The 18,113-nt window shown below is 46.7% G+C and overlaps 7 protein-coding genes; 3 read left to right on the forward strand and 4 right to left on the reverse strand.

The window, feature by feature from the left end:
- Positions 1–354: 354 nt before the first annotated feature.
- On the forward strand, positions 355–2,449 carry FFUJ_09672 (related to vacuolar segregation protein PEP7; the record flags this gene model as incomplete). XM_023568399.1 has 2 exons in its annotated part: positions 355–630; positions 686–2,449. The coding sequence occupies 2 exons, from the start codon at positions 355–357 to the stop codon at positions 2,447–2,449; spliced, it is 2,040 nt and encodes a 679-aa protein (XP_023435603.1).
- Positions 2,450–3,052: 603 nt separating this feature from the next.
- FFUJ_09671 (related to transcription factor) lies at positions 3,053–5,539 on the reverse strand (the record flags this gene model as incomplete). XM_023568400.1 has 3 exons in its annotated part: positions 3,053–3,669; positions 3,721–5,401; positions 5,459–5,539. The coding sequence occupies 3 exons, from the start codon at positions 5,537–5,539 to the stop codon at positions 3,053–3,055; spliced, it is 2,379 nt and encodes a 792-aa protein (XP_023435604.1).
- Positions 5,540–7,238: 1,699 nt separating this feature from the next.
- Positions 7,239–8,555, forward strand: FFUJ_09670 (uncharacterized protein; the record flags this gene model as incomplete). XM_023568401.1 has 2 exons in its annotated part: positions 7,239–7,774; positions 7,913–8,555. 2 exons carry the CDS (start codon positions 7,239–7,241, stop codon positions 8,553–8,555), a joined length of 1,179 nt encoding a protein of 392 aa, XP_023435605.1.
- Positions 8,556–8,620: 65 nt separating this feature from the next.
- On the reverse strand, positions 8,621–9,181 carry FFUJ_09669 (related to acetyltransferase; the record flags this gene model as incomplete). The annotated part of the gene is made up of 1 exon (XM_023568402.1): positions 8,621–9,181. One exon carries the CDS (start codon positions 9,179–9,181, stop codon positions 8,621–8,623), a length of 561 nt encoding a protein of 186 aa, XP_023435606.1.
- Positions 9,182–9,943: 762 nt separating this feature from the next.
- On the reverse strand, positions 9,944–11,561 carry FFUJ_09668 (related to nicotinamide mononucleotide permease; the record flags this gene model as incomplete). XM_023568403.1 has 3 exons in its annotated part: positions 9,944–10,950; positions 11,012–11,296; positions 11,357–11,561. 3 exons carry the CDS (start codon positions 11,559–11,561, stop codon positions 9,944–9,946), a joined length of 1,497 nt encoding a protein of 498 aa, XP_023435607.1.
- Positions 11,562–13,513: 1,952 nt separating this feature from the next.
- On the forward strand, positions 13,514–14,401 carry FFUJ_09667 (related to delta-24-sterol methyltransferase; the record flags this gene model as incomplete). XM_023568404.1 has 2 exons in its annotated part: positions 13,514–14,174; positions 14,226–14,401. The coding sequence occupies 2 exons, from the start codon at positions 13,514–13,516 to the stop codon at positions 14,399–14,401; spliced, it is 837 nt and encodes a 278-aa protein (XP_023435608.1).
- A 148-nt stretch (positions 14,402–14,549) lies between these two features.
- On the reverse strand, positions 14,550–15,952 carry FFUJ_09666 (related to monocarboxylate transporter 2; the record flags this gene model as incomplete). XM_023568405.1 has 2 exons in its annotated part: positions 14,550–15,745; positions 15,796–15,952. 2 exons carry the CDS (start codon positions 15,950–15,952, stop codon positions 14,550–14,552), a joined length of 1,353 nt encoding a protein of 450 aa, XP_023435609.1.
- Between the last annotated feature and the right edge of the window lie 2,161 nt (positions 15,953–18,113).

The raw sequence follows: 18,113 nt of genomic DNA on the forward strand, positions 1-18,113 counted from the left end.
CACCACACTTCCTTCGATCTTTTTGTCGCTCAAGATAAAGATCCCAAGTTTTATTGCCCCTATCGGACGGGGAACGGGAGCAAGCGAATGAGAGCTAACTTCATTTGGCATGGAATAACACATGCTATATGTGTACTTGGTTCACCGCCTTTGGAGCTCCGAGTCCAAGGTACCTCTTTATCTGGCATGAGCACCAAGCCACTGGGAGCAGCTTGCCAGGCTATCCTGTATCCCCTCAATCCATCATCTTACTTCCAACATCCCCCGCGGCGCAGCTCGAGATAGAGCCCGACCAGCTACGGTCGCACTCTTTCTCTTCTTGGATTTGGTTTCTCATTTCGAAGATTCTTCATCATGTCGGGCCGCAAATTGGGCGGCGGCCGTGTCCTAGGCAGCGGCAGGGGCCTTGCTCCCCCGACACCTCCGATTACGAATGCGCCCCGAGTAGCAAGTCCATTGGCAGCGTCCGAAAGCAGCATCTCGATAGCTTCATCGTCGATATCCCCTCCTGTTAGCGGTATCTCACCAGATATTCCGGGCCAGGACATTGGAAATAGCATCAGCGTTGGTGCTCAAGGGAAAGGCCCTGTTGATGGCGCACTTGTCTGCCCAATATGCAACGAAGAGATGGTAAGTCATGACGGTATCTATGTTGAATGTTTTTAACTAAATACTGTGCCCATAGATGACTCTTCTTCAACTCAATCGCCATATCGACGACAACCACCAAGAATTACCAGAGGAGGAGCAGGATGAGGTCAAGACGTGGTTTGACAAGCAGGTTCTCAAAGCCAAACGATTTCAGCCTCTCTCACTCATTAACCAAAAACTACGCGGTCTCGATGTCTTCGAATCAAACGAATCACTCCCTGTTGCCGCACCATCTAGTGCTGCTGGGAAGAACCCTCTTGAAGGCCCGGTTGACCCCGACGAACTTATTACACGGCATCATTGGCAACGGTCTACAAGCTACGATCTTTGTACAGATCCGGCGTGCGGAAGAAGTCTGGGACCTTTAAATGGAAGCATAAACTGCCGACATTGTGGACGATTATTCTGCGAGGAACATACCATGTACCAAATGAAATTGAGTCGAAGCGCAAAGCACGAACCGGTTCGAGGCTACTGGGCGCGAGTTTGCGAGACATGCTTTAAATCAAGAGATGGATATAACGATCACCAAGGTGTTTTGACGGACCACACCAACGCATTCGTGGAAATAAGAAGGAAAAAGGTCGAGCGACAGAATCTAGAAATCTCACGACTCGAAAAACGATTAACAAAACTCACAAAACTACTAGCGAACCCTCCCGAAAAACTTCCACAATCCAATGGCTCCTTACTAGGCCCAGTTACATCATTAGCAGGACAAAAGAACCCTCGGAAGCTCATTGAGCAGTCCGTTGTTACTTGGGAAGAAGATGCTACTGTCTCGAAATGCCCTTTTTGCCAGCAAGAATTTGGCTCTTGGACGTTTAGGAGGCACCATTGCCGTATATGTGGTCGTGTTGTATGCGGCGATCCGCAAACAGGATGTTCTTCTGAAGTTGGCCTTAATGTGTCAAACGAAACTAATGGAGCGACAAAAGCGCCTTCGGGGACTGAAAAGCCCCTGTCAGTAACTGGCGACGGGCAAGTTGGGATAGACATTCGGATGTGTCGTGATTGCAAGCACACAATCTTCTCCGCTCGGGACTTTGCAGCTTCGTTACAGCACAAACCAGTGGATCAACGAGCATACGAAACGTTGAGGCAGTTTGAGCGTGGAATCCAGCAACTTCTACCATCTTTTCATCGAGCCTTACTGAATCTACAACCGGAGAAAAAGGAGAGCGGAGAAATTGATCTTAACAAGCCACCCCCTACACATGCACAGATTCAGGAAGCGGCCAAGATTCGCAAGCGTTTGGTTGATAGCTTTGGAAAATATGGCATTGCTGCGAAGCGCCTACGTGATCTCCCAACCGAGAGCCCGACACAACGACGTCTTCAAATAGCGATATATACATACGCTAGTGGTTTTCTCCACACAAACATGCTTCCTCTAAAGAGCCTCCCTCAGCTGCTTCGCTCACGCTCATCTGCATCGTCTTCTACGGCAGTTTCTACATCACGACTTCTTGCTTCACATCACCACTCAGGATCGAGTTTACGGCACTCAGAGCTAGCTGACGAGACGTCGTCGCAAGCACCTAGTGAAGGAAGTACAGTTGTGAGTCAGCTCGAGGCGGAGGAAAAGGAGCTTCGTGAGCGACTCGTTGTCTTGGAAGAGCAGCGTTTCATGGTTGAAGCCATGGTCAAGACCGCCCAGGGCTCAAGACGGTTTGAGGAAGTCAGCGCTTTGTCAAGAAACGTGGACGAGCTTGATGCTGAGATCAAGATCCTGAGGAACAAAGTTGGTGGTGTTGAGGAGAGATGGGAAGGGGTATACCGTAATGGCGTTGCATGAACATGCCATCGGATTATCGGCAAGATCGCCTTGGGTATTGGAGCTGAACTGGAGAATTCATCTGCTTGGTTGTATATATCACATGGCATTGCATGGCGTTTGGAGTTTGGAATTGGGCGACACGGGAGTTCTACTGAGACGTAAAGTCTGCACCTGTCTCTTTTCACATAGCTTATACTCATCGAAGTGAAAGCACCCAGTCAATGGCTGTTCTTCATGTCATATATTATACACCATTACTCGTCAAGGGCGCTATCTATCCAACTTCTCCTCTTTCCTCTTTTATGCTCACTCCTTCTAGTCCAGAAATAAAGGTAATAGTAGTCGTCCAATCTCCGGTTCTCGTAGACAAAACGAAAATGCAACAAAAAGCTTGAAACAGTAGTGTAACTATAAACAGAAAGGTATGCACCCCATGGCCAAATGTAAGAAAACGCCCATTGCTCTAGTCCACCACGAGCAGGGGTGCTTTTCGGGCTCGGCGGGTATCAAAAGCACCGTGTACAAATAAACACAGAATCGTACAGAAATTGTAGTCGTTACAGTCTGCAATAAGCACAAACCGGTGTGTGCTGTGCAGTCAAGGAATTCGAGAGCTTAGCATCAGTGCACAACACCTTCGACGCCGCCGAGGAAGCGCCTCACACGGTTAATTTCGAGCTCCTCGTGTTCGCTTTCCACAGCTTTGAGTAGACCGTCAATAACAGCGTCAACTTCGTCTTCTTGGACTCCCGTACACAACGCCACTACACGACGGTACTTGACTTCGACATCGCGACTCCGTCCTTTTAGAGCGGCGACCATCTTTCGAGTCATATCACGGCGTCCCTCGACGGCACGAATACGGGCACGTAGAACAGCTGCTGAAGGCAGGAGGCCCTCACCGCCAAAACCACCTCCCGAGGTATCATCAGCGGCTTCGAGCATGGCAGACAGCTCTGTTTCCCATGAAGACGAGGGGTTAGGCTGTGATGCTCTGGATTGTTCTTGCATGAGACGGACTTGCTCGTCCTCACGTGCGTGTGACAGATTGGCGACCTTTTGCCTAGCTAATTGTTGCTTCTTGAGTGTCGCGCTAAGGTGTTCGAAAGTCCGTCGGGCTTCGCCAAGTTGTGTTGACGTAGTGCGGAGAGTGGTATGAAGGGTGTCGAGAGAAGCCTGTTTGGCCTTCATCTCGGTTTGGAAAGCTGAGCCTGTTTCTGATAATAGGTGAGAGATGGCTGTTCTAATTAGCAATGAACCGATGGATTCTCGAGGTGTGATCAACTTACAGGCTACTATCTCGTCGCTGCTCTCACGACTGCGTTGATTTGTCCCTGTCGCACCATTCTTATCCACATTGACTTCGCCATTCGTCTTGTCCTCAACATTTTCACTGCCAATGCCAAAGTCAAGCGGACGTAAACCAACACGGTTAGCGATATTCGGATCTGCGCCGACCTCTAACAGTTGTGAAATAATACTACGGTTTCCGATTCGAGATGCAATGTTCAGGGCTGTGTCGCCAACACTATCTTGAGCGTTGACTATCTCACTCATGAAGCGAGCGATTCCCATTTTTGGGTTGGCCGACTGTGAGGCGCTGGGCCCATTCCCGTTGGTAGCCTGGCTGTTAGGTGCGCTACCTTGCCTTACAACCCACTCCAGAAGGCTTTCGAGGTAATATCGGCTTGCAGCGTTGCGCCCCTTCACAGCGCTTGTTACCGCAATGTGATGAAGCACTGTCCGTCCCTTGTGGTCCCGAGCCTCTATGGTGCTGCCTAAAACCTCTAGGAGGTCAGGAAACGAATTATGATCCTGAGAATTTGTGACTAAACATGCCCTCATCAGGGCTGTTTCGCCGGAAGCATTTACGCGGGACGGGGAAGCCCCAGCAGCGATGAGAGCACGGAGCAGAGGCATGCGGGCGAGTGTTGCAGCCCAGTGGAGAGCAGTATGGCTCTGCAAGTCGATGGGCATATCCAATTCCTTTGGGGTGTAACTTCGAAGCATATCATGCTTCGTGGGATCGGTGCCAGGAGCTTCCAGAAACAAGCTCATCAGCATGTTTCGCTTCATCTCGACCTCGGGGGACATCTCGTAAGGGAGAGGCGCCAGGGGTCCACTACCCTCGTCCACTGGCGAGCCATCCTGCATAGTATTTTGGGTGTAGATAAATGACTCGTTTGGCTCCGTTGGTGATCCAGGGAAGGCCGCTGCATACATGTCCATATTTTGCCCATATCCGCCAAAGCTATCGCCTGGTGTCATGGTCACTCGTTGGCGTTTTCGGGGAGGTTCTGTCTCGTTCATCTGAACTGAGTTGTTAATCTGTTGCGTAGAGTATGCCGAATCAACTTGTTGTCCATAATCTGAGGCAAAGCTCTGTTGAGAGTTGCTGGGGAAATCATCTCCGTTCTGCATGGATGCTTGGCGGCTAAAGGAGGGTGCTCTCGAAGGGCCATTGCGGCCTCGAGGGCCTGGTGAATCGAAGCGAGCTTTGCTGATGGCGGCGACGGCATGTGAGGCAGTGGTCGAGATGTTCTTAAAGAATGTCCCACTTAGACCATTAGGTCTTCCATCCGTACTTTGATTATACAACCGTTTCCTCTGTGCGGCCATGGCTTGTTCCTTTGTTGGTGTATTAAAATCGCCTCGACCAGCAACACCTCCATCTTGACCCATGTCGTAGGTCAGGAGTGGTCGCAAAAGCTCCTCAACGCCGTATTGACGGCAAACTTGGACACCTCGATCGAATTTTATCCAAGTACCTTGATATTTTCCATAACCGCCTTGAACTTTTTCGTGCTCGCCCGTCTGGATTTCTTTCTCGAGAATCTTGGTGCGCTTCCCCTTATCTACTCCGGCAACTTTCAGGATCTGGGTCGCATTGAGCCATGAGTCGTTGCGACGGCGCATCACGGCGACATTGTTGACCTCCATCTCGTATACATCTACGCCAGAATACGATGCCTATATCAGACGATTGTTAGCAGAGGGAGAGTAATGTTGTTTTTGGGCGTTGCATACCGAGTAGATGGTAGCACCTTCAGAGTCACCATTGTAACCTCTGAAAGAGTTACCCATACCCGATTGCGATTGTTGGCTCATGCTGAATGATTGTTGAGATGATTGCGATGCCGACGGCATCTCGTATTATAGGGTGGGAGCTCGCAGCGTGATATTATCACTTTCTCGGCGAACAGGACTTTTCGAGGTTGATTGATGAAGAGCGTAATAGCATCACAGCGCCAACCAGTACCACAAGAACAAGTCGAAAGGGTATGTACAACCAGCAGGGAAACGCGCAAAGTTTGAAACAAGAGGTCGATGTGGCCGGCGAGTATGATAGGATACAGTGTTTTGAATCTGCCGTAAGAGGCTAAAGGCAGTTATCCGGGCTCGCTCATGCGCTTCGTTGTCGGAGTTTCAGTCGTTTTGTGCGCCCAAAAAATTGGGTGGTTGCAGAATGAAGATGGAGTTGAGACGAAATGAGTAGCTCGAGATAGTGCAGTGGGCGGGCCAGGGCGGAGTTGTGCAAGTGATTGGAAGTGAGTTGCAGGTGAACCGGTCCAGGGTCTCAGGTACCTGGAAGATGCCCCAGAGACGAGCGGGGAGTGCGCTGACAACCAATGCTTTAGCGGGTTCTGCGTAATGAGCCGCCTGTAGCTCAGTTGGCCCGGTGAAGGACCTTCACTATAGCTGCTTTCAATTAAGCTCCCGTCGTGTAAGAGGGCGAGGTGAGGATGAAAGCAGAGAAGTGATGAAGATTACAGGTGTGTTTGCAGAGGAATGTTGCCCAGAAGATGCTAATGCAGGTTACTTCTGCACCTGATAAAGAGGGATAAATTGGCATCGGTGGAGGCAATTAATTGATGTACCATCGTCAACCGTACTAAGCTTATGCACGTCAAAGTGACTTGTTAGGTTGTGCTCACTTGCAGCAAGTTCCCGATCCCTCGGCTGATGAGCGTGAACGGGAAGAGTAAAAAAAAGATGCGTTCAATTAATCGAGACGTGTCCGTTTCGTGCTCGATCGCGCCCTTTGACGTGTCTCGCGCGTATAGCGCGTAAAGGCCGTGAACGCACGAGCCAAGCCTCGCGAAGGCCAATGTACTCACCTTGAGGCCCACTAGCATTGTAACTTGGCCTGTTGCAGCGACCATGCCTTTGTTGTTCGCGATCAGGCCATTGGCTGCTGAAGAGTTGTGCAAGTGCAAGAAGCTTATGGCCATTAATTCTCAGGCCATGCGCGTCTTGTCAAGGCCACTAATGCAACCACTTGTTGCTGGCCGTCATAACTTGACCACTCTTTGTTTCATGGATTACACAACAGGTTTTTCCTTGGAAGTGAATTGCATAGATCTCCCAGTTCCATTCGCACTGTTGAAACTGAGTTATGCAATGCCATCAATGACGTGGGGTGCGTCGTTCAAGCTCTTGCGACTAGAGCACAAGTACCTCCAGGCGACGTCTTACCCCTGCCATGGTGATGCTTCACTGAATGACTGAGACATATCGCTTCTGTCTCCAGTCCATGCCTTTGGAGAGGATCATATCGTTGCAGATATATCAGATCCAGTTCACTGCCTCTCTATCTGCTATCAGCGTTCAAGCTCTCCAACGCTTGAGCCCACTGCCCGAAGATCTACCGTAGAAACGAAAATTATAATTGTAGATGTCGGAATGCATTGGAGGCTTCAATATCATTTCAAGACCAAATCTTGAGTCTTTGCAATTGGTAATTCAATTTCTCTCACAGGGCCTTGCGCCTCTCCTGTTGTCTCTTACTCTTGTTAACTTCGCCATAATGCCTCGTCCTCATTTCGTAATTCCCGCCCATCTACCTCCTCTTCACCTTTATCGACACATCCTTCGCGAAGCATCGTATCTCCCTCCAGCAATACGTCCAGAGGTTACGCACCGCGTTCGCACACGATTTCGAAGCCATCGAAAATATGATCGCCACCAAAACAAGCACCGTGCCACTGCGGCCAATTTTCTGCGTAGATTGAGAGCAGCAAACAGTGGCAAGCAAACGCTCATGGAAGACTTGATAATGGATGCCTTTGGTAGAACAGGGGCCCGAAGGCGAAGCCTGCTTTCGCACTTCATACAGCTCGAACCTCCCAGCAACTCGGATGCTTTGGAGGCCTTGATCCAAGGAGTTGAAGTGCACGAAAAGCCTCCAGAAATGGCCGAGCTTGAAGCAACTAAGTTGCAAAACGATTCCTCTTCACCTAAACCAGCCGAAACAGCGACAGGAAGTCAAAACTCTACGAATTCTTCAAAGGACACGAACGAAACACCAGGCAATGGAGAAGAACCAAAACGAAAGCAAATCTGGTAAGAAAAGGACCAAAAACCTCTTCAGCCAGCATTCTATGCGAAGTGGGACACCGAGAAGCTCCGAAAGCTCCTCCGTAGTCAGAGGGAGGTACAGCAATCATCGAGGCTATCTTGGCCTCATAGAGACATCAAAAGCCTCCAACCCGATTCAAAAGTCCCTGCTCAAACCATCTGGGGGAAACCACCAACTCCAAACATATATCAAGCCAAGCGAGCAAAATTCTGGAAGCGCATTTCAGACAAAACGATGCCACCAGTTGGAAAAGACGAATGGGATCTCTTAGGCCGACTCAGCAGCGGCGCTCAACAGGAAGATCAGTGGAAAGTCCCAGAAAGACGGCCTGTTGCGAAGCCCTCACGCGGTGCTACTACCAAGTCTGATGCCTGGGATTGGGAGGGCTATGCTTCTCGACCCGCCCCTCAGGTTGGGCGTCAGAGTCGGCTTTCCGCCTATGCTTTGGTTGGACGGGATATGGAAAAGCATCCATACCAGCCAAAGTTCAATCATCAGGAGTATTCGCCCAGATGGTATAGGCGTACTTATCAACGAGTCTGGCAGTTCACCCCGAAGATGGATCCAAATTCAAAGCCCGACAGGCTCAAGTATATATGGGGTGCTTTGACAACCCCCGCGGTCCCCCCTACAAAAGCGCAACTGGCTATCTTCGAGGGCGCCGATAGCAAGGGTAAAAAGCTAGAACCCCCCTCCCGATCTCAACGGGCGCCATACTCACAATCAAGGACTGCGGCCAACCCTCTTGAGACGCAGAAGTCATAGACATCACACTCCATATAGCCTCCGTGCTCAGGAACATTGAACTGTTTTGTATTCCATTGGGTCTATCAATCCGTCAAACTGGCCAGCTTGTTCAGGCCCTCGCCATCTACACGCATGCCGACCCAATCGTTCATGGCGTATGCACCAATGCTCTCGTAGAATTTGATGCTGGGCTCGTTCCACTTGAGGACTACCCAATCAAGGCGGGCGCCATCAATGGCAAGGACTTGCTTAGCCAAAGTGCTCAACAGCTTCTTGCCGTATCCCTTGCCACGTGCCGATTCGCGCACGTATAGGTCCTCTAGGTAGATACCCGCACGCGAGCGCCATGTGCTGTAGTTATAGAAGTACAATGCCATGCCAGCGGCTTCACCTTCGGGGGTAAAGAGGAGAAGGCAGCGAGCAGGCTTCGTTGGTGATATGGGTTCTGTGGCTGGGATAATGGAGGCGTCGATATTAGGGGAGTCGGAGGGTGCGAACGCGACTGTGGCCTGGATGCTTTCAACGGTCGCCTTGTTGGCATCAGGCTCCTTCTCGTAATCGGCGAGCTCCTGGATGAGCTGGAGAATTATGGGAGCATCTTCAGAGAGCTTTAAGTTAGCGCCATGACGACTCTCCAGAGGCATTGGATTGGATTGGATGTTGGAGCTTACCCTCCCTTCGGGCATGTCGAATTGTGGCCATTGTAAACGTATGATAGTTGATAACTGTACAAATGCTCCAAGATACCCTCCACAGAGAATTATATTTATACTCCGGTAGATCAGAAGAGCTAAAAACTGTAGAAAGTTTGGTTGACTTGGGCGCAGTTGACGCCTTGTTAGTGGGGTTTTGCTTTACGTGAAGGGCGCGTGTAAGGAGGGGCAGTAGTAGAAGCTGAGCGGAATTGGGTTTAGTGACTGATCCCACTCGTTGGTGTAAGTCAATATTCTATCCACCTGCATCCTTTGTTACCACTCTGTAGAGGCAGCAAGTCAATACTGTCGAAGAGTTTTCATCTTGTATTCATGGATGCTCTCAGAAACTGCTCCATTGGATTCTAGAGTCGAGGAATTGACATGACCCCGTTGTCTGTGGCCAGCATCCATTCCAATACGATGCACTACGACGAGTTAAAAGCAATACGGCCGAGCCTCCGTGTTTCCTTTAGACACTCTTGTCTTTTACATGGACGGATCGAAATGGAGGGTTTTGTTCTTGGGGGCTGAACCATCAGAAACAATTCAGTATCAAATCCAAGACCGAATCACCAACAGAGTAATGGACAAACAGTCTGCTAACTAAGGTAGAAAGCTTTTTTGATTCATTCGTGATTCATCAACATTACGCAAAATGGTTGCTTGGGGTATGTATCTAACTTTTGTGAGCCAGCCACTGTACAACTCTATCTACAGCAAATATCTGTATGTGGGCGCATTATCGCCCAGCTCGGCCTTCTCCTCGTTGGTGAGTTCGGTCTGCGGTGGGTTCGCATCTCTCTTCTTGTTCTCGTATAGAATCACTGAAGCGTATGAGAGACACGCAATAATCGACACAACAGTAAAAGCAATGCAGATGGAGTAACCCGGGATGAATTTTGGTGCATCCTTGGCCAAGAAGGCATACACGGCGATAATACCACCAATATTTCCGAAGCCAACTTGCCATGCGCTGCCGATGCTTCGTCTCTTGTGGCCTCCGAGATTCATGTTAAACCAGCAAACAATGATGGGCATAGCGGTGTATGCGCCCATGGTGACGAGAAATAGAGCGCCATACTGGACAGAGTGGTTGTCGTGCACGGCTAGAAGAATTGCGAACCCGGTGATGGCGACGAGGATGGCAAAAATGGCGAAGGAGGCTCGGTGTCGAAGCTTGTCTGACGCAAATGCGATAGCAAGCGAGAAACCAAAAGCAGCAGCCCACGGAGGAACGCTGTAAAGCTGCGTCTGAATGGGACTGTATCCGTATGTCTTGATGATGCCAGGTGCAAAGTAGGCATAGCCATATGCGGGCACAATGAGACCGAAGTACATGAAGCCACCAATGATGATCTTGTAGTCCTTGAGCACGTTGAGCGCATCGGCAAAGGTCGTCCTGCGCTCAGCGCCGGCGTGGCCCTGGTCGATGCGCAGCCTTGCTGTGACGTAGTGCTTCTCTTCGCTGGTGAGCCACTTGGCCTGCTCAGGGAAATCGGGGAGCAGGAAGTAGAAGAAGAAGCTAACGAGAACAGTAAGACCGCCCTCGAGGATGAAGATCCAGCGCCAACCGGCGTAGCCTCGCATACCGCTCATCTTGCCGATGGCTGCAGCGAGGAGACCGCCGAATGCGCCGGCGAGAGTGGTGCTGTTGAAGAAGAAAGAGTAGCGGCGCTGGGCTTCGTGTCGTCGATACCACATACCGATCAAGTAGAAAGCTGCGCTTAGTGTAAGTCATATGTCCTCTGCCATGATGCGCCAGATCAAAGATCAACTTACCACCAGGGAACATGCCCGTCTCGAAAAGACCCAGGAAGAAACGAGTCGCAATAAGACCGCTGTAGTTCTGAACCAGACCCTGGAGGAGGGTAGTAAGGCCGAAGAAGAACATGTTCAGGCTGAGCCAGACATGGGGCTTGAAGCGCTTGAGAAGAATGTTTGAAGGGATCTCGAACAGGACGTATGGCACGAAGAAGACGACGAGGGCGGTATTGTATTCTGTCTTTTCGAGACCGAGTTCTTCCGACAGGCCAAAAACGTCGGCATTGGCGATGTTTACACGATCTGTAAGTCATGGTGTTAGCCGATTATTTATGCGACGCGACACGGTATGAGGATACGGACCCAGGAAAGCAAGCAGATACATGATACACAAGAAAGGAATGACATGGAGATCAATCTTGGTCATGAGCTTGGTATCAGTGGTACTCGAGGGGCAAACCACCGTAGCGTCGTCTGTGTGAACGGCATCGCGAAGGTGGGAACGCTCAGGGTCGAGGGAAACGGGTGACTCGTTGCCTTCTTCTTTTTCTGTGTGGTTGAGAGCCATTGCCACTAAACAACAACAATTGCTTCTGGCAAATGTGTAGTTACTGAGTCTGTCTGTAGACAAAGCAAAGGAGAGAGAGAAAGTTAGAGTGCTCTGCAGATCCTCAAACGTGGAAATGAGTTGCGGGCCGGCACTTATAAAGAAACTTGAATGTCTCGGAGCAAGTCCGCCTTTTTAAAACCCTGGGTAACACGACGAGTCACACCCTCTTCTCTCAACAAGCTGCTATACCTAACTGAATACTACTGCAAGGCAAAATAGTATCACCATACCCTAACCAGTCAAAGATGATCAAATTGCCAATACTACCTACAGTGAGTGGATCGTTGCATTGCAACGAGAAAGACCCAGCCGAGGTCGGGGTAACGAATTGCATGGGGGACGATGGCTATCACGACGCTTAAGCAGAGCAGATCCACAGACTCCATGCGGATGGGGGTTAGCCGTTAGATCACCCCGCAAGGAAACAAGGAGTTCGCCGGGGCCGGGCTGCCGGGCCATTCAGCAGGCTCTTGATTTACGGCCGAGTTGCGAAGCGAAGAGTCTAATGTCTAATGGATTGTTCGTTAATCCCGACTGTGGAGGAGTAGTTGGACCGATGTCGCTTCTTCATTCCAATATCGGAGATAATCTGTCTCTCTCGCTTGACAAATGTACGTACGTTATCAATTGCTTTCATCTGAATATCCGTGATTCATACAAGACGAAGAATGCTCGGGCTTTGATCTGAAGTTGGAAAACCTTGGCTCTGATACGCCACAGCCGAGGAGCCGTGCTTGATGGTGGCGGCTCTACAGTCTTGGTTGGAGAACAGGGGGCCTAGAAAACTCAATGACGATAGTTGGGGTTAGTCCATAGGTGTGCTGGAAAGTTACATAGAGTAACATCCAGCACCTCTCACGAAACTCTGTGAGAATAATCAGTCCAGTCTTCGCTTTTCGGCACGGGCGAGTCCTTCGCGTTCATCTCCAAAAGTGCTTTTATTACCAAGAAGATCTAGATGAATGCTCACGATGCAGATAGAGTACTGTTGCAATGCAGGACAAAAGGACCAACAGCAAGCCACAATATGCAACCTTGTTTTGTAATCCATCTGTTGCTGTAGTCAGAGGCTGAAAGAGGAAGCTCAATGTTTCCCCTCACGGACCAAACCCCACGGGGGAAGTGCACGAGACAGGACCTCGGGAATATGGTTGGCGAATGGCGGCTCTTTGCATTACTCCTTCATAATGTGCTAGGCTGCTTGCGATCTTGAGTTTATTCCCTGCCGTCGCCTGCTTTGGGGTTTCGACGGACGGAAGTGTTCCGCCCCTTTTCTCCGCATCGTATTGTTTGATGGCTTCCCGCTATTTGGGATCCGGCCGGAACGTTGCTCCCGGGCTAGAAAAAGAGCTTGTAAAGTGGAATAAATAGTTGTTTCTTTGAGGTTGTCATGTTTTTTGACTTCTATCATGACTTTGCAAGTTGTGTTCGAGCCCGCCTGATGGATGGAGTATTGAAACCTGGATTCAACCCTACCACGGCAGTTCTCAAGGCTCTGTCCGCGGAAAGTCCGTCGTATCCCAATACCCTCAACCAGAATTGGCAATGATCTCCTATTTCCTTGTCAGAATAAAATCTAGAGTTGATTGCTACAATACTCGCTCGGCATTGCAACAGAACAATAACTTATGGAGAAGTCGCACTTTGGGAATTTGCTCGTCAGAAAAGGTCGGTGAGCGCTCATTGGTTCGGAGTTGAGCATTCCCCCGCTGAGGGTCGCCGGAGTTGAGCAGCTCTGACGACCTCAGCTCCGGCAGGAGTGACGAAAGAGTAGGGTAGGCAGCGGAAAACAGCATCGCCCGCCTCCAGTGAACAAAACATATATAATTCCCTTGCAACAATATTCAGTCGTTATAGGAACCTAGAATAGACGGTTCAAGCTTGGTTACTTTATACTCAAACAAAGAATCATGGTGTCAGAACACAACGATTACGGCCACGGCTATGCTGCTACCGAAGTTAGACATCATGAATGGCGAACGGCCGAGAATAGCAGCCCGCATCTTGTCCCAAGACTACAGGCCATTGTCAAAGAGAACCCACACATTAAACTCCTCGACGTTGGTGCTGGCTCTGGTACGATCTCTGCCTCTTTGGCAAAGTATATGCCTGAAGGTGAAGTTACTGCGACCGACATATCCGATGAGATCCTTGCTCGAGCCAAGGAGTACGCCGAATCTCAGGGCGTCTCCAACATTAAGTTTCAGCAAGCCAACGTGTTCAAGCTGCCTTTCCCAGACGCGGCGTTTGATGTCACCCACGCACATCAGGTCCTCTGTCATTTAGATGCACCGGTAGATGCCATCCGGGAAATGCTCCGAGTTACCAAACCAGGGGGCACACTTTCTCTTCGTGAGAGTGACATGCACATGTGGTGCATCTGGCCTGAACTGCCAGCCCTCCTCAAGTTCCATGAGCTTCAAGTCAAGAACATTTCTGGAAAGGGTGGACAAGACAAGGGAGGTCGTCAACTTCTCTCATGGGCCCTGAAAGCTGGGGTATCCCGTCAAGACATTACCTTGAGCTTTGGGACGTGGTGCTACAGTGCACCCGAAGACAAGAAAGCATGGGGTAAGTAAAGAATTAGTCGACATACCTAAAAACCGCACTAACATGCTACAGGATCAGCCATGAAGGATCGCTCGCTGACTGGCTTCGCGCGCAACAAGGCTATTGAGATGGGCAACGCGACTGGCAATGAGTTGGATGAGATGGCAAAGGCGTGGGAGGAGTGGATTGAAACAGAGGACGCTTCGCTGGGCATCATGAATGGCGAAGCATTGATCACCAAGAAATAGGGGAATAAAAGGATTGAGGGCCTCATAGCAATTATAGAACTAATTGTCATCGACTGAATGAACAAGCACCAATTTGAAACACCAAATCTCTAGCCATCCTCCTTTTCTCCGTTCCTGAACCGCCCACGCGAAGTCTCAGTGCTTGCAATTATAACATAAATCTTGCATATTTTTCGAGCCCTTTCTTCCCAACAGACCTGGCGATCTTGCAGATAGGCGCCCATGCCCCAAGAATCGCCGTGACACCCGTGCAAAGAATCATCGGGCCGTACTTGGTCGCATACCCAAGGCTATCACCACTTGCCAACGGACTCCCGGCTGAGATGAGCGCACCACTGAGAGGACCCGCAACAATAAAGCCCAGTCCACGACCTCCGAGTAGCATACCAAATACCAAGGATGTATCAATCGCATCGTTCGTCCCCTTGACTTCTTGCAAAGCTCCTGACCATGTCGCACTGAACCCACCAGCAAAGAAGCCATAAAGAATCACAAAGACCACCATAGTGCTTATATGACGGTTCAATCCCCATAGGAGGAAAACCGGAAGTGCGCTTCCCAGAGAGGAGACAAGGATGACTTTGGCACCAGAGATCTTGTCGCCTAGCATGCCGTGGATGAGAGATCCAGGCACAGAGGCAAGCGAGAAGAGTGCCAGCAAGATCGGTCCTGTGACAGATGAAAGCCCAATCGCGGTGGCATAACTAGCCAAGTAGGTGCTCGGCATCAGATATCCCAATGACTGAATAATTATGCCGAACTGAAGCATCCAGAATGAAGCGTATCCGAAGAAAGCAAAGCTGATAGGACGCGGTCTTGAGTCATGGCTGATCTCGACTCGAGGCTTCAGAAAGAAGAGTGTTGGTAAAGTCATAGCCGTTGATGCCACTGTCCAAGACAGTAAGGTTGCTTTGAGTCCGAATCGCTGGAGTAAGACATTGAAGAGAAATGGCATGGCGACACCAACGCTCGATTTGCCAGCCCACATAACTCCATAGGCAAAACCTTTCCGCTCAACAAACCATTCGTCCATGTAGAGTGAGATTGGACTGAAGAGCAAGCTGCATCCGATAGCATACAGAACACCCTGGGTGGCGATGAGACCAGCAACATTACCTGCGAAGGCTGAAGCTGTCAAGCTGATTATGGTGATAGCTAAACCGAGAGGGCCGCACCACTTTCGAAGACGTGGGAGGCGGTTTAGAACAATAAAGGCCACAGGCATCATGAGATACATGATCCCTGTCTGAGATGCGCCAATAGATGCGATGGCACTTGGAGACGCTTTGAGATTGGTATGAGCGCTGTAGTACTCTTGAAAGATTCCAAATGAGACAGAGTATCCTAAGATCAAGTCAGATATGTTTCTAATGGCTGGGAGATTAGATGCTGACCCCATATAGGTGCTTGAGCAATTGTACAGCAAGCTAAGGCTGTATAAGCCCTTCGACCTCGATCTGTCGGTGGAAGAGCGTCAATAGATGGCAGTTCTGCCTCATCGTCGCCAGTTGGGCGAATGCTCGCCAACTCAAGGGAAGTTGTAGTCGTCATGATTAATCTGCGTATTCATTGGAGACATTTGATTTCTCTGCCAACACTCACGATATATATAACACAAGGGAGAAAAATGAGTCAATTCCCTAGATCTCGGTGAAAAGACTTGTTTCCTCTTTGGGAAGCTCAAGTGTATTTATTACGGAAGGCCAAATCGACATCTATGCTAAAATTCATCTTAAGGGATTTTTTTTACTCTATTTACCTTAATATAGCACTAAAGGCCCCTTTAGGCTTCTAGGTAATATAATATTATTATATTAAATATTATTGCTATAATATAGCACTATAGATTAAGGCCTATATTAAGGGTTATAGCCCTCTTTCTTATATATATCTATATAAGCCTATAGTGCACTATTTAAAGCTAAACTATTTACTTTTACTTTTATTATTATAGATTATACTAAATTTTACCTTAAAACTAGTTATAACTATAATAAACTTTATATAGAATTAAAGGCCCTTAAAGAAGCTAGTTTTTATCTATTTTATTAATAACCACTTATTAAAGCTATTAAGGTTATTAACTTTACTATAAGTAGCCTCTTTAGGCCTAATTTAATAATAATTTAAATTAAATAAATATAACTAATTTCTATTATATATATTAATACTATTAATATAACTATTAAGAGCTAGCAGTATAATATTATAGTAATAAGTTATAAAAGTATAATTACTATTAAACTAAAGGCTATATTTTATATTACTTTAGGATACCTTAAGGAAGTTATTTTAAGTATTTCTATATTAAAGTATAATAAAGGAGTTAAAAGTAAGAATATTAAAAGTAAGATTATAGCCCTATTAAGCTTTATATTTTTATTTTATAATAAAATAGTTTATTTTATTATATTAAGCTGCTATAAAGAGTTCTTATTAATAAAATAAAAGCTTATTAATAGTTATATTATTAATATATATTTAAATAGACCTATTATATATAGAAATACTATTTATAAGACCTTATAGCTAAAGGACTTTTTTAAGGCAATAAATATTATACTTTCTATAAGGGCTAAAGCTTTAGTTTCTCTTATACTTTTATACTTTAATATATAAGATAATTTAGAAAATAGTAATACCTTATGGCCTAATAAGTAGGTAATTAAGTAAATAGAAACTAAAACACTTACTTTAAAGTATATAATAAAGATTAAAAAAGAGATAAAAAATAAAAAAAAACCTATATAAAATAAAAGAAAAGAGAATAATATTAAAGCTAAAATTAAGGTTAAAGTTAAGGCTAAAAAAATAAAAGGTAAAAAAGAGAGATAATATAAAGATTTAGATATATTTAAGGCATTTCTTTAATCTATAATATTAAATAAAGATTAGAGGGGTAAGGAAGATAAAGAGAAATAAGATTAGGAAAAAGCTAAAGGGCACCTTTTATAATTAAAGGCCTTACTATAGAGGTTTAAGAAATAATATAAGGCTAGCTCTTAACCCTATAATTAATCTTATTCTAATTAATATTACCTTAAGTCTTTTAGTTAAGTAGCTATATATTAATATTATATATAGCTAAATAAGACTGTATATAATTAATCCTACCTATAGGTATTTCTAGAAGATTAATAGCTAGCTATTTTCTGCTAAGTATATATACTTCTAATTATGCCTATAGATATAAGTATATAAAGAGCTTTAGGTTTTTAAAGGTATCTTAAGGAAAGATCTGCCCTTTAAAAATCTTTTTATATACTGTAATTATATCTTAAGGTAAATATACATTAAGATTAATATTATTATATTTAAAAAGCTCCTTAAAAGGCTATAGTTAATTAAATAGTATTAAATAAGTATAACTTTTTATTTTACAGATCTCTAGCTAATAATATAAGACCTAAGGCTAACCAGAAAGAATATATAGCCTATTATGCTATTTATAAATATAATATAAATTCTATATATATATAAATTTAGAAAGTTCTATATATATAATTGGCATAAAAAGATATAAAATAGCAATTTAATCTAAAATAGAATTAGTAAAGAAATACCTATTAGCTATAATTCTTTTAAAATACTTCTATAAGCAGTTAATATATATCGTAATAACTTCGTATAGCATACATTATACGAAGTTATACGACAGATACATGATACACAAGAAAGGAATGACATGGAGATCAAGTCTTGGTCATGAGCT

The sequence above is a fragment of the Fusarium fujikuroi genome, chromosome FFUJ_chr09 (genome assembly GCF_900079805.1).
Source record: "Fusarium fujikuroi IMI 58289 draft genome, chromosome FFUJ_chr09".
Classification (NCBI taxonomy): Eukaryota; Fungi; Ascomycota; class Sordariomycetes; order Hypocreales; family Nectriaceae; genus Fusarium; species Fusarium fujikuroi.